The following is a 15,496-nucleotide window of genomic DNA, read 5'->3' as shown; positions in this document are numbered from 1 at the left end:
AAAAAAAAAAAAAAAAAAAAAAAAAAAAGGAGAGGGGCAGAGGAAGGGCTAGAAAAAGGGAGCAAAAAAAGAAGCTAAGCCTGAGCATAAAGTCTTTGTCAAGGAGTCAGCATGACCTGCCACAGGTTTTGCTATTCTCTGTGCTCAGTCCCATTCCCAGTGGGATCCTGACTGATGCTGCAAGCTGAGCAGTAGCAGATCCGATGGGAGGCTTCCAAATAGCCTCTTTGCTCCAGAATTGCATTGGAAAGGTCTGTGTCCCTGACTTGGCTGCAAGTCTCTATCACCAAGGGCCTTGTGCTGAAGTTGGGCAGGGATTGCCAATGCAGGGCTGTTTTGTTTTGTTTTTAATGAGARGCAAAACAAAATGTAGTTCTGACCTCTTTTCTGTTAGGTAAAAGTCTTCAGGAATGTTTCATGAGCAGAGGGATGTTAATCCTATTAATGAGAGTTCTGGGCAAATTCCAAATGGTTAATTGCAGTATGTTCCTTGTGTCTTTATGATTAATGAATTATTGAATTATATTCTTTGTGCTTGCTCTTTTACTAGCTATTCCAGCTCATGCATCACTTAGAGCAAGCAGGTTGTTGCAACCAGCAAAGTTTGGTCAAAAAAAAAAAAAAAAAAAGACCCAAAAGCAAAACCAAGAAAAGTTTATTTCTGGCTAAATGTGGGAGTGTGAAGGCTTTAGGAATTTGCTACACATTGGGCTGCCTTAGAGCGAAAGATAATGCAAATGATCTGTATATAAATTGTTAAATTGTGCTGAGTTCTCTCACGAACGACCAATTCCAGTATGGCATAAAACGCTGAGTTTTGCTACCTCGTTGTTGCTGCTTGGAAGGGAGAGGTCTCCCTGGGCAGTTCTGCCCGAGGAGGCAGGGCAGGGTGATGGGTCTGCGCGAGAGGGAAGTGGGGAGAGACCCGCGAGCTGCTCTCCTGGCTAGTGAAGTGCAGGGAGGTTCCGTGCACGGTGTTTGCAGCCTGGCCTCCCCGCTGCCAGCGCGCACTCTCTCTGTCCTTGCAGTCTATCGTTTATTCCTGTATAAACAGCTGTCACCGCTGAAAGGACTGGTCTGGGCTTTTTTTTGCTAATTTGCTTGAGATACACTCTGAATTGGCATAAGAAGAAATGCTTAGGCTGCAAACAAAGCTGATGTAGTAGCATGTTTCCCAGCAACATGGACCCTCAAATATTTCTTTGACTTTGAGAGTTTCCTAATGCTGCAAGCAATTGAAAACATCTTTTGCTATTAAAGATGGTACTAAATAAGGCCACAGCAACATAAATATCAGACCATCTTTTTGAAACRTTTCTATTTGATCTGCTAAATTTTAGTTTAAAACATATGGCAGATCTTTTGCTCTAAGCAAGCAGGAATGTGTAATTTACCAAACAAAAAAGGTGTGTTTTGTGTTTGATATAATTCATAACAACCAAAATAAATATCTACATTTCTGTACATCTCCATCTCTCTGTCTGTCTCTATATATAGATATATATATTGTGTGTGTGTGTGTGTGTGTGTGTGTATATTTATGGTGTGCAATCTTGTTAATGCTGTGGTCTCATATCTCAATTTTGAAACAACACTAAAAATAGTTTAGTATTGGGTAAAAGAAAGGAACAGCATGTGCTCTGCTACGTTCTCTCCTGTCTAAAGCGAGTATTTTTAAATGCTAAAAAGCAGGCTTGCCTSAATCTCCGCTTGGCGAAACACATCTTTGCAATAAATACTGAGATTTATTTGMGAGTGCTTTATCAGTTGAGCCCGCTGGCCTGACAGGTGTAAAACCTCTGCAGGAGGGCCTATAAATAGAGCTTTCCCTGGAGTGTTGATTCCCACTGTGCTTCCCAGGCTTCCCTCCGCACGCTGCTGGAGCAAAAGCTTCTCCCTGGAAGCAAAGCTAAGCTTTCCATCAGCCTGGGAGCAGAGGCTGCTTGGTAGCTTTGAAAAGAGCGGGAAGTCTTCAGGTCTGAATTCTGGGGGCTTTTATTGGTTTTATCAGATTGCTAGTTGGGCTTTTCCCAAAACATGTCAGTGTTTTGTGCGGGCAGCGGTCTGAGGAGGAAAATGATTACCGAAATTACATTAATGACTTAACATTTGTCGGTGCTCAATAGAGAAGGAGGATTTTCAAGTTTCAGTGACTTTCTAACGATTTGCTTTATCCAGCAGRATTGTTCCTCAGGTTTACTTGCAAACACCTGAATAAAGTGGCCCACAGGTCGAATGTCACAGGTAGTTACTGCAAGCAAAACAAAACCCGCTCTGTAACTGGTGTCACCTGGGCTGCTCCGCTTCGTGGCTTTGAGGGCCGCAGGTGTGGGGAGCCACAGGCCATGGTGCCGTGGGGAACCACAGGCCATGGTGCCGTGGGGAACCACAGGCCCTCGCACCATGGGGAACCACAGGCCCTCACGCCACAGGCCCTGTCCCTCGCGGCGCCCTGTCCTTAGCTAACGTGGAGAAACAAAGCCTGTGAAGCGCTGCCCTAGCGATATGCATGGGGAAGGCAGCGTCCCCACGGCTCTCAACTCGGCGCCCCGAGTAGGCCGAGCGGCTCCCGCTTTCCCTGCTGCRCTCCCTGGTCACGTCTTGCCCTCTCTGTGTGTTTCATCAGGGGGAAGTCTTCCAGAACGATCACTTTTGAGCAGTTCAAGGAAGCTCTGCAGGAACTCTCCAAGAAGCGGTTTAAAGACAAGAGCGACGAGGAAGCAGTTCAAGAAATACATAAACTAATTGAAGGCAAAGTCCCCATTATATCTGGAGTAACGGTATGTGACTGTTTCCGTGGTCCTCTTCCTCCTGTCCTCATGCTGCTGCGCTCACCTGTTTCCTTACAGACACTGTCAGACTTTGGTGTAAAATATCCAAACACCAAAGTAAAGACAACTTGAAATACACCTAATACCCCATGTGGACTGTGGAACACCAGGAAAAATTACTGGGCTTTTTTTGTGGTCTGGTCTCTGGTTTTGGTTTGTTCCACATCTGATGGAACTGCAGTGTTGATCATTTTTGGGTTTAATATTGACAAGGTGTCATTAAGCTTTTTACATGGAAAAGAAATTTTAGAAAGCATAGCGTAGATAGGTTTGGTGTGTTTTATTCCCTGGTTGTCTTTTTAAAAGCTCAAATTGGGCAGTCTTTTACACCGTAATTCAGGAGAGGCTGCAGCGTGTGCTGTGAAGTTGAATGGCCCTGTCAATTTAGTTCATCTGCTTAAAATTTACTGTCTCCCTGAATCTAAGCTTAGAGCTGTGAATGAAAATTTACTTGTAAGTAATCTTTCCAGAATTTGGTTCTGCACAAATGAACAGTGGAAATGTCAGCTGCAGACATCTCTTCTGAGTTGTACAGTTTGCCAGATTTTTACAAGATTTGACTCTGTTATTCTTTGCTACCACTAGGAACAAGTGGCAGTTTTGATACAGAAATTTCTTTTTTCCTTCACTCATTTTAGTGAGCTTAAATAAAATACTTTAGTGAGTTTAAATCCGTCCATGGATTCTCCCTTTGACTTGTGCATATGCATTTTGGCCTGACTMCAGACTGCTTTCCATTTTTGGTGTTTCAGCAGTCAGGTGCTGAAATGATAGCTCAGTGGCTACAGGCTCCCTCTAGATGGATGACAAGGTGCTGAGAGGACTTTGCTGATGCAGGCTAGTGTTATGTAAGTGCTAAGCATCTATACAAGTGCCCCAGCAGCAGGGGTATAGGAAGGGAGRAAAAATACACACCAGCAGTCTTGAATCTTGCCCATAGTCTGCAGTGAATCTTCAGGCTCTTTGGCATGAGCAGTCCTAAGGAGGTGGAGATGAAATGAAGCCTCAGAAAATGGATGGAGCTCTTGAAAGGGAAGACCTGATGTAAGTCACAATATTGTCTCATTCCCACYGTCAAAGGAGAGAAGCAAGAGGCAGGGCTTAAATGCATTTATGCATGTCTATTGCAGGCTGAAGTGCAGGGAAAAAGAAAAACAATATGATGGGTTTATCATGCTAATTTAGTTCCTAGCTGGTAAAAATTACCTCAACCTTTACATAGATTTAAGTCAAAAAAGAAAAGAAAAAAACAAAAAAACAGTAACTCAGTAAAGCAGATACAAAGTCTATATACCTACTTGCAGACTTGTCTTACAGGAAATATTCTACTGATTTACTTGCCTTGGGAATCCTATAAAGTGAAAATTTTGATTTGGACAGTCCCCGCTTTCTACACGATTAGGCAGAGTTATATGAAGCTTTTCCTAAGCTGCCTTAGGATAATTCTGTCCTTCCATGTAGTGTGCACCCAGCTCTGAGTAGCTCTCCTGTAGGCCATGCAGGTGTGCATCAAGCTTCAGTTTTACTGTTGCTACAGACACACTGATATGTCTGGATGACAGTGGAAAGCCTGRTGAAGTGGCACTTACGGATAAGGAGACTTTAGGAATACTTGGAGGGTTTTGTGCCTTATCTTTTAATGTGTGGGTCTTGGCTGGACTCTTGGGAGAGGATATGTCTGTGCTGAATGACTGCTTGAGGAAATCACTGCTTCCACAGGATGGTCTGAAAATTGTTACTTTGACATCAGAGAGTGAAGATCATAAGGTATGTTATGATAAAAGATTTTATCTTGCCCTGTCTTTTTTTTTTTTTTTTTTCCTTCTTCAGAATTTTTTGGAGTAACAAAAAACACTATTTATATTTGAAGTGATTGAGAAGGCTCAGCAGCCAGACATTGAAACTGAGAGAAAATTCGGGCTCGTTTCTTACCCRCAGTGGAATGTGTATGGCTGTCTTGGGCACACAGGAAGAAAAGACCACGTGCAAGGAGTGTGGGTTAACTAAGTCATAGTTTTATGAGCTCGTGCAGGAATGATCTGGCTGTAGAATATGCAGTGCAAGTCATGTATTTGGCAGTCGTTTCCTCATATTCAAGGACTGCAACCAGACATCTAAACCTGGTCTCATGTCTTTTAGTTGCCCTCACTCCAACACAGAGGATCCACAGCCTGAGGTTTTCTCTTTCCCTGTACCAAATGCTGGGTGTTGTAACTGTGAACCATGCATCTCCTGTGGAAAGAATCTCACTTTGGACATTTGYTGCTGCTTAAAATGAAACCATTTGAACATCAGTATATATTTAAAGGATTCTTGACAGTGAATTGTAGGATAATGTAGGTTGCAAGGGACCTGGCATCATCTCATTCAACCTCCTGCTTCAAAGACTGGTGACACTGGCCTTAGCTCATCAGAGGCCTCATCCCAGACAGAGTTGCAGAAGAAGGATCCCCYTCTGCCTAGGTCTTGTGCTGTGAGAATGCCTGCTCTCTCTGGGGCAACAGTGGCCTCTTCTGTGGGAGATTTTCTGTGATCTTGGCTGAGGTGCCAAGTGAAGGTGGAAGAGGTTATGAAGCTGTACATCATCAGGGAAGGTGGAGCCTGACATGACACTTGTGGAAAGCTCAGTCCACACAGGGCGAGGAAGGAGTGACCGATGGAGACCGTAGCGAAGCGATACTGCCAAGATGGAAAGGGGAACTTCTAACTTCTGGCATCCAGGAGGAGATGAGGATGCTCCACCTGCAGATCTGCAACGTCTGTGAGTACCGGTGAGGACAAACAGGAACTGTCAGGTGACTCATAGGAGCCATCTGAACCGAAAACCAGTGACCACAAAAATGGAAAAAGGCAAGTGATAGTGGAGACTCCTTCCTGCGGAGGATGCAGACACCTGTCACGTGACCTGGTGTCTCAGGTTTGTTCCTCAGCAGGTGGCAGGATCTGAGATACTGCAGACAGACTGCCAAGCTTTGTCCAACCCTCTCACATGGACCCCTTCATGCTCTCCTTTGTAGGTGTCAAGAGTACTAACAACTGTCCCAGAGGTAATCTGGAGTGACTAGAGTCCTGGGTGAGGATGAAGAGTGTGGAAGCCCAGGCCATGTCTCCTCAATCTTTCCAGTAAGGAGGAAAGGCTTGAGTAGAAATGGACTCATCCAAAAAGTCAACCCAGTCTGTGTGGCTGGTGTCACAGGCAGGGCTTTGGTTTCTGTGACTTCGAGGAGCTACTGAGCAGGGATGGATGCATCTTAGCAAAGTGCTTAACAAGGATGTGAAGTGTCTGCAAACTAGGATTCCTCACCTAGTGAGGAGGGCTTTCAGCTAGAGGTAGAAGGTGGAAGATTGCCATAACTCAGAGAGAGCAAAGGGCATAAGAGGCCCACAGATGTGTCTGGGCAGTTGCTTGAGAACAGAGGATGTCTCCCTTCCTCTGTAAATGCAGGACATCTTGGGATCCRCCTCAAATGTTTGAACATAAATATGCGTAACGTGGGGAACAAGCAGGAAGAATTAGAAGACTCTGCATGTTGCAGAGCTATGGTCTCATTCGGATTGAAGAGAGTGGTGGGAAAGTTTTCCTGTCTGGAGTCCTGCAGTGGATGGATACAGGCTCACCTGGAAAGACAGGGTGGAAGCCAGTGTAGAGGTTGGCATTCAAAGGCATGGCTTGAATGCAAGGAGTTTTGCCTTGAGGCAGATGATGAACCAGTAGAGAGCTTGTAGATAAGGAGCAGAGTACAGACCAGCACCGGACATGTTGTAGCAGGTACTTAATTCAGGYGTGATAGCCAGCAGCTGGGCAAAGCCTTGATGGTCCCAGGCGTTGACACTTATGGATGACTTTAAAATCCCAAAATCTGATGGAAAGGCAAAATGGCAAGGAGTAGATGATGCAGAAGACAATTTCTTGGTGAAGATGATGGTTTAATTGACTACATGGGCTGCTCTGTTATACATACTATTCATAAACAAAAGAAAGATGTTTAAAGATGCAAAGGCTGAGGAGAGCCTGGGCTGCAGTCAGCCTGGAAACTGTGGAGCTCAAGATCCTGAGAGAGGTCAGTCAAACAGCAGAATTACAGCCCYGGAGATGAGAAGATCCTTTGGGAAACTGCCCTGGAGGGCAAAGGAGACCAAGAGARCTGCTTCATCTTCCAAGACCACCTCCTCAGAGCACAAGAACTGTCTTTTGCAATGGGAGAAGGTGGAGCAGCATGGCAGGAGGCCAGGCTGGATGAACATGGGGCTTCCGACAGAGCTCCAAGGCAGAAAGTAAGTAGCCAGAGGGTGGGAGCAGGGAGAGGCTGCCCAGGGGGAATATTGCCCGGGCATGACAGAGCAGAGCTGGGCAAGCCAGTGTTCAGCAGCAGCTGAGACTAGCAGGTCTGGAGGTGAAGGAGGAGCAAGAAGGTTTCTGTAAGTGCTTGGCAGCAAAAGGAAGGCCCTGGAGAGTGTGGCCCCCCAATGAGAAGGGCCATGGAGAAGGCTGGGATACTGCAGGATGCATCTAGGTGTGCTGAAGGAGCTGGCCAATGGCCTCTTCCAGAGGACATGGCGATGGGAGGAGAAATGCCTGATGGCTGGAAGCAGGCAACCATCAYCTTGCTCTTCAAGCAGGGCAAAGAGGGAAGGTCCCATCCAGTCAGTGTGACCTCAGTCACTGGGAAGGCTGGGAAGCCAAGTGTCTTGGAAGCTGTTTCTGAATCCATGAAGGACAAGCAGGTGTTTTGGAGCAGCCAGCCTGGATTTGCCCAGGCCTTGCAGTTGATCCTTTCTTATTGGCCAATTAGTGAGATTTTGGCTGCCTAAGTGGACTCTAAGAGAGGTGGCAAAGTAGGTGGACTGCTGTGCTTGGAGCTGTGCTGCGTGTTGCAAGGTGCAGCTGGCAGCCAGTACATGGGAGTGTCTCTTGGGGCWCAATGTTGGGAGCCATTCCCAATGGAAGGTTGTCCTTAATGGCCTGGGAGCTGGGGTGGAGGRCTGAGTGGGCAGGTCTGGAGATGTGAGTAACGTGAGAGGGAGCAGTCTGGAGGATGGTGGCTGGAGTTCCGAGGAGCTGTGCAGGCTGGAGAAAGGGACTGAGAGGGGCCTTGTGAAGCTCAACCTAGGAAATGGCTGAGTCTTGCATCTGGGATGAGATGCCCTCCAGAGTGTCCGCCCCTCCACGCAGTTCTGTATCATTCCAAGTTGGCCCATGGGTGATTCAGTTGAAATGTCAGGATTTGGTTTTGGTTTTTTGTTTGTTTTTCAATCTGTGGGTAGTCAAATACTGAAAGAAGTTGTGAGAGAGTCTGTGGAACCTTTGACCTTGAAGGTGTTCAAGATTTGCCTGGAGAAGTCTCTGAGTAGCCTGCTTTGAGACCTGCTTGGAGCAGGCTAGGGTCTGTACTTTGGTTACAGACTCATACTCAAATATTCCTGCCAAGCTTAATTCTTACATGAATTTTATGGTTCTAATTAAACTGAAGTGTTGTAAAGAACTTGACAAACATKAGTGTATGGGTGTAAAATTTACTAGGGTAGCTTGCCTCTCACAYTTGTTATTTTTGTTCTCTGTGACCACTTCTCATCAAAAGCAGTAGCTGTTGTTCTGCTAAYCAATACTGCGATTTTTATGTTTAGGGAGGGGAATAAAGCTTGAATTGATGTCACTTTTGAATTGTGCCTGGAGTGTTACTGACATTGCTGATAAATGTGGTAGGCTGAGTGTGATTATTGATTGATAACATTACAWTTTGCGCTTTTATTTATTCTGAATGATCCTGAAAAACAAACAAACAAAGCTCCACATTGCTGAACAACACAAGTTCAGCCATTTAAGAGTCTGGGGTTGCTACCATTAGGTTCCTCGCTTTAGCTGCTTGCTTAGTCCAGCTGCTGTAGACCGCAGGCCTGGTTGCTGCACAGCCTCTGCTCCCTGGTGTTGGTTTGAAATCCCTATCCGTTTCCCTGGTAGACCAGCAGGAAAAGGAAGGCACGTGTGGTGTGCCGCAGCCTTGCTCCTGCATCCTGCTGTTGGGATGCAGGGTCATCCCAAGCATCTTCTGATGCTCCGTCTATGCTGTGGTCTTATCAGAGTGCAGGCCTTCTGATCTAGACATAAACAACACATTCCTCACTTTTACCGCTGGGAATGCTGTCCTGGGAACAGTGTCCTGAGAATGTCCTTCATTACAGCAGAGGCCTCTCTGTTAATCCTCGTTTTGCTCTTTCTGCTGGTGTTTTCATACCCAGGCGTTTCCATTCAGATCACATTTGTACATGCCTTAGTGCTTTTGCTGGTGATGCACTTGSAAAAATCTTGCTTGTTTGCAATGTAATTTGGACATTGAGACAAATTTCCTACTGCTCATGCCACCCCTTTTTAGACAAARGGCAGAAACCATAGCCCTTCTCTGTCCAACCACTTGAACTAGGCTTACCATTGCAATTCATCCAAACAGCAGTCTGTCCTGCAAGCCAGTTTGCTGAAGGAGAAGGAAGCCCTCTTGAGTTCCTGGGGCTTTTCTGTGCACCTGAGGATGCAGAGGGTATGCATGTTGCAGAAACCCCATGTTCTTAACACCTGTGGATAAGAACACAGAAGAGGAAGTGTGCAAATAGGCAAGGACATCCCTTTAGCAAGAAACATCCTACGTCCTTTGGGAAAGAGGAGGATTTTCCTKACATATCAGAGGAATATCAGGTGGCCAGATGATCCCTTATGGGATTTTGGGTATACAGCTTGTTTGATTTACTAATGCTCTGAAGAACACACAGAATAAATTCCCGGTTGGGCACCAGGCCAGGAGCCCACTCTGGTGCTGTGATGTCCCAGCTTTCATATTTTTGCTGTGTTTTTGTTTTATCTAGCTTGGCTGCTAACACAATTGCTGATCAAAGGGTGTATTCTTAAAATTAGTTCTGCTGGGATTACAAGTGTCCTGGATATCAAGTGCTAGTAAGCCAAAGTGGATAAGAAAAATGCATGTATTTATTAGAAAGGATGACTGCTTCCTAGATACCATCTTCTTTTCTGTTTTTCAGTCTAGAAAAATAGCACCCAGGTCAAAAGGTTCTCGGAGGTTTTTGAGCAATGTTATTTTGAGAAATGGAGGCTCCAGCAGTCATATTGCTCCAGCTAGTAACCAAATCCTTGCCTCTGAATTGATCTCCCCTCAAGACCCATCCTGAAGGCAAAATTGCAGGGCTGCTTATTGCRTGCAGGACGTGCTGAGCTTGTTTGGAAGGAGAGGAGCAGAAGTTTACAACGTGGGAGTCTCATAAAGTAGTTATGTATATGGACAGAAAAATCCCTTCCAAAGAGCCTTTATCTGAACGGTGTGCAGGATATGTGGCTTCCCTGGTGTCTAAGTGTTACAGCCCTTATTACTAGTTTCAGTCTAACTAAACCCATCTTGGTCCTTTTGCCACAGATTCGAGCATCTTTCCTGACCTTTCCATGTCCAGCATTAAATCACGTTCAAGCTGTGTTGTCATATGGAAGGGTTACTAGCCAAATGTTTATACAGCGTGCTGTTTTGAGAAACCTGTTTATTAGATTTGGTTAATGGGCATTTCACATTTGGCAATGAGCACAGGTAGAGGGGAAATGAGGATTTTAATGAGTAAAAGTTTCCCAAAGTATTTACTTTGTTACAAGAACAGTGGCACTTTTGACTCYAAAATGCACCCTAGTATAGGATTGATTCATATAAGAAAGATATCCATATTTTATTAGTCTTTGCTCAGTTTAAGACCATTTCCACTACAATACACAACTTTTATATGTGTTTTTATTTGTTCTTTAGTGCCCTTTTTCTGAAGATTTAAAAACATAAATATCTTTTTCATTCAGTTTGTGTAGACACGTTTTCTTTGTCTCAACAACAGCAAAACCTTTATTTTAAGTAGCCTGATATGGCTTAGGAAAACAWTATAGGAGAAAATCTTTCCTTCGCTATTTCACAGACTGCTAATTTGCTAACATTGAACATAACTTGCAGATCAGCTAGTTTGTAACGTCTCTCATGGCTTCTAGTCTTTAGAATAAATTTCAGGCTCTTGAAATTATAGAGATAATAACCAATAATAACTAATTATTGGTTAGTTTGTTCTGTGTTGGTGGAGCCTGGCTTTTACACATGGGTGATTTAAGAGGTTTYGAACATGTCTGTTACCTGGAATTTCTGGATATTTTTGAAAGTTTAAACTTGATTATTAGTCTGAAATATTTGRTACTGAAAATCTTCTTAAAYGTTTTGGACGTAACTTGCACTACTYTGTATTTGGCTATATAATGATCATTGTCAATATATGCATGTAATGGTAAGAAATGAGCATTTCTTGTTTCTTGTAGCAAGAATTGTTTAATAGTAATTGTTTTCTGATATGCTTTCTTTGTTTTTTCTTTCTTCCAATAGAAAGCCATTTCATCTCCAACTGTATCACGCCTTACAGATACAACAAAATTCACAGGTTCTCAYAAAGAGAGGTTTGATCCGAGCGGGAAAGGAAAAGGCAAAGCAGGTCGAGAAGATCTGGTGGATTCTTCGGGATACGTATCTGGCTATAAGCATGCAGGCACGTACGATCATAAAGTGCAAGGAAGCAAGTAAGGCTGAGGGTTTACAATACAGAGGGGGAAAAAAAAGAGGGGGAAAGAGAATATATTTGTAAGAATGATGTAGATGAATCCCACATGTTTCAGTTATTGTGAATGCTAAGACTGTGTTGTCAAGAAGTTGTTTTCAGGAACTGGAACTGATTTCAACATCTGCTGAGCTACTTGCAGTACAACGCCACTTCATTACATTCCTCATGAGTATATTGGCAAAAATAAATGTATCAGTATAAAAAAAGACACCATTCTGTTGAGCATTAGATAAAAACCCCAAAGCCAAGAGCTGTAATTCCACACTGTCAATTCTAGGGAAAGATTTTAAACATTCCTGAGTGTCCAGTTGCCCTGAAGACGTAGGAGAGAACATCTTGGAAAGAGCATCTTTCRATAGTAGCTGTTCTAAAGAGCATCCTGTTGATTTGACTACTGTTTGGGGCTTAAGGGTTTTTTTTCAATGTCTTATAGGGGATCTGGCACTCCCCTAAAAGATTCAACAGTTGGGGAGTAAGTGGCTGTAATATACAGGTGCTAGCCTGTATGTTTCATATACCATTTAGGAACAACTGAAAAAAAAACCAAAAACAAGCCACTTCTGAGACCATTTAATTTCTAAGGTATCTTTGTCAGCAGAAAGATGTGGAAAATACCAGCCCTTATTCCCCTGTTGTCTGTCCTTCTTGCTAGTTATGTGTGTACCGTAGCCTGGTTCTGACTGCCTGGGTTTGGGTGGAGCTAATGTACTAACCTGGGAGACGAGGAGCAAGACATACCTAAGAAAGTCTATAAAACCTTTTTTAGTCTGTTCTCAAGTTTGCACTGCCTCACACTTGAAATGAAGGGGRCATTAAGATAATGCTTTAAAATAGTAACTATGACTAAACACTGCCACTCAGATTGGCAATTGTTAGGTGAGTGTCCTTATGCACACTTATCATGCACATACATTGGCACATATTTCCTTTAATGGAGAGTAGGTGTAAAGAAAATTTATGGTTCCTTAGAGTAAGGACACTTAAAATTAATATTCATGTAATTAGGTATGACTTGCCCCCAAAATTACACTGCCAAAGCTGGGCTTCATGACTGGGTACTTTTTTTCTGAAGCCAAGGGACTCGATTCTCCTTTCACTTATGCTGCCTGACTCCATAATAATTGGAATTACTCCAAAGTATCAATTTTTCACTCCAGAGTATCCGCTTTCCACTGCTGTAGGAAGAGAAGCAGCTCCGCAGAGTTAAGGTACAAGCAGCTGAGCATAACTTGCAGGGGGCACAATGCAAAAACTCTTTTTAGTTAAAAAAGAAAGAAAAAGCTCATCCAGATTTTCAAGAAAGCAGAATGAGCACCCTGATGTGTTACTCTACTTGTGTGAAATTATCAAAAATAGTAGTTGGGTATTTAAAAACAGCTGCCAGCAGTTCTACTTTCCTTCAGAAGAAGCTCATGCACTGATTTTAATGCTCAACTCTGGATGAAGTTTAGTAACTTTGTTGCTCTTCCCTTAGCCTTTATCAGCCTCACTCTTAGAGTGCACAAAATCAGTGTTTGGCAAAGTGCATGTGCTGCCACGTGCCATGCAGGTTGGCAGCTGTGTTTGGCTTGTGTCCAGAGACAGCAAACTGGCTTGAACAGTTCATGTTCTGTTTTTCTCACATTGAAGGGTAGCCTTTCTTGCAACTTTGCCTCCAGTGACCCTGTGAGCCCATAGATGAGCCTGAAACCAAAACAACAATAACAAACAAAGGCAAGGACTTCCTCATGGACTTGGAGATTTCTTATTTGTTTGTCATTTGTTTTGGTTTTTGTTTTGAGGATGAAGGGAAGTTTGCCAAAACTCAGCACTTGTTCTTATAAGGATTTAAATGTCTGGATTTTTTTTTTGTTYTGTTATGTTTTTGTTTTGTTTTGCACGGGTGGCTCTTATTACCTGGGAAGAGTTTTGATGTATGTGAGGATGCTCAGGATGAGAAGCTTCCAGGTTTGTGAAGGCTTTCCAAGAGTTACCTGTTTTTCTTGAAGAAAGACGTCCAGGGAAGTAAGAGTTATCCTCTTCTGTGCTGCACTGGTAACCTGTCATACTTTCAAAGGCAGAAAATAGCACACTGTGATACAAGGGATGACCTGGTGGTGGAAAGGAAAGGAAGGGAACTGGCTGGCTGTAGAGAACCTGCTCCTTTTTGCTGTGTCCCAGATGCTTGGGCACCTGGAAATAGCTCCAGGATGGTTTTGCTTTTATGAATAAAAAGGCCAAGCTTCTAATCCTTAACAAATCCTTAGCTAAGGTACAGGCAAAGCTAATGTCCCTGTTCTCCCCATTGACTTTAAGACTTGACTCACAGCTCAGTGGTATTTGAAAAGATCTGGGCGCAGCCCAAAGATCCCGTGTCCCGCAGAGCCCTTTCGACGCCAGGTTCACGGTGCTCTTCCTTGCTGCTCAGCTGCTGTGGTTGGCACAAGGCCGAAACTTAAGCCAGGGTGCCCAAGTGACAGGCTTGCTGACATACCCAAACGCTGAGTGTCTCTGTTGCTACGTGGGAGGGGTAAAACACACACTGTAGGGAGGGTGTAAAATTTAACTACTTTCCAGGTGGCTAGCATGCTGATCAGGTAGCGAGCATCCTATGGAGAGGGAGCRGATATGGACAGTGTCAGTGCAAGCCAACAGAAAGAGGTGGATGGCACTAGTTGGGATGCTGCCAGAGTCTGTGYTGCGTTGAAATCCCTGCTAGAACCAACATTTTTTGCATGGACTTGATGGCTGCAAAGGTTTTTCAATAACACAATAAGCTTTGGATCAAGACCTGAGAAGACATTTTAGACAGYAGTATTATATTGTGAGAAATTCATTTCTTTGTTTCTTCTTCTTTCCTTCTGTTAGAACTTTTTAAAACCYAGTTAAATGGAGACATTAGAAGAAGTCATTCTGATATGAGAGCAAGAAAGAGAAGTGGTATCTGGAAAGATAGTACTTGGCAACTTTTATTCCTTTTTTACTGCTTTTGGCTTGGAGGACATCTGCTATGAAAGGAAAGCACCACATACAGTTGTGTATTAAGTCTTCAGCCACCAAAATAAGCTCCTACTCCCCCCTTAGTACCTGTGGGAAGTTAAAAGTGTAAGTACTAGCTTGAATGTTAGCCAGACTTGGCGTTCCAGGTCGGAGAGAGCTCTGTGCAAAGTGGTGTAGCCCTCGTTTGGCTGTGTGTTCACCTGCCACTTCTGTGCTCTGAGGACACCAAGGTTGCAGCGAAGAAGGCGCAGGAGACCCCTTTGGCCCTCGGAAGGATTGCCGAGGATATGCTTTTCTCATGCACTTYTGCTCTAAACTGTACCTCAATGGCATGTCCCAAGTAAGGACATCTCCACCGAGCAGTTTATGCTTCTATGCTTTTTCTGGGCATCTAAGTTAATTTCGTCCAACTCTCCAACACAATTTGCCACATTTTGTGCTAGCCAGTATTCTTTTATGAGACTTCTTCAAAAAAAATCCTGTTGTTCCTCATGTCCTTACTTTCACTTATAGTTGAACATGCATCAGATCAAGACAAATGTGATCAGATAGTTCAGGTAGCTGACAGCAAGAACTGCCTTTAAGAACAAACTCAGAAAAGCCTTTGCAGGAGGAGGACAAGAAATAAAAATGCCAACTGAGACAGAGGAATAATCCTATTTTTTTTAAAGTGATTTGTAAATTTTAAATAAATTATGCTGAAGTCAAATGGGTTTTCTTAATAGTACTTTTTTATTACCTCTCTAATCACTCTTCTTGCTTTAGTTATTTGTTGAGATTCTTTCCAGTAATTAGATCTACATAGAAATATCAGTAACAAAAAAATTATCCTATTCTTTATGGTTATTAAAGTTATCATAATACTCTCACTGGAAACAGACAAAAATACATTGTTTCAACATTTTTATGTGAATAGTTGTCATTCATTTTAATCAAAAGCTCAGAAGAACAAACAAAGGCCATGTTGAAGTTGGGGCAGTCAAGACTAAGCCACTCTTGTTTTAAACCACAAGATGTCTTATCAGTGATCCAATATCTGATCAGTGATC

General features: G+C 43.5%; 1 protein-coding gene across 3 annotated transcripts in view; it reads left to right on the top strand.

Annotated features, from left to right (window-relative positions):
* TPPP (tubulin polymerization promoting protein) overlaps positions 1-14,885 on the top strand; it is a 49,543-nt gene extending 34,658 nt beyond the window's left edge. For all 3 annotated transcript variants that reach the window (XM_026039648.1, XM_026039646.1, XM_026039647.1), the window contains exons 3-4: positions 2,627-2,780; positions 11,237-14,885. In XM_026039648.1, the coding sequence (XP_025895433.1) occupies positions 2,627-2,780; positions 11,237-11,431 (349 nt within the window). In that variant the 3' untranslated portion in view covers positions 11,432-14,885. The remainder of the gene's footprint in view (positions 1-2,626; positions 2,781-11,236) is intronic.
* The last annotated feature ends 611 nt before the right edge of the window (positions 14,886-15,496 follow it).

This window comes from Nothoprocta perdicaria, unplaced genomic scaffold (genome assembly GCF_003342845.1).
Source record: "Nothoprocta perdicaria isolate Ctin4 unplaced genomic scaffold, notPer1 scaffold_235, whole genome shotgun sequence".
Classification (NCBI taxonomy): domain Eukaryota; kingdom Metazoa; phylum Chordata; class Aves; order Tinamiformes; family Tinamidae; genus Nothoprocta; species Nothoprocta perdicaria.
The sequence above is the reverse complement of the archived record's forward strand: the minus strand, read 5'-3'. Positions and strand labels throughout refer to the sequence as shown.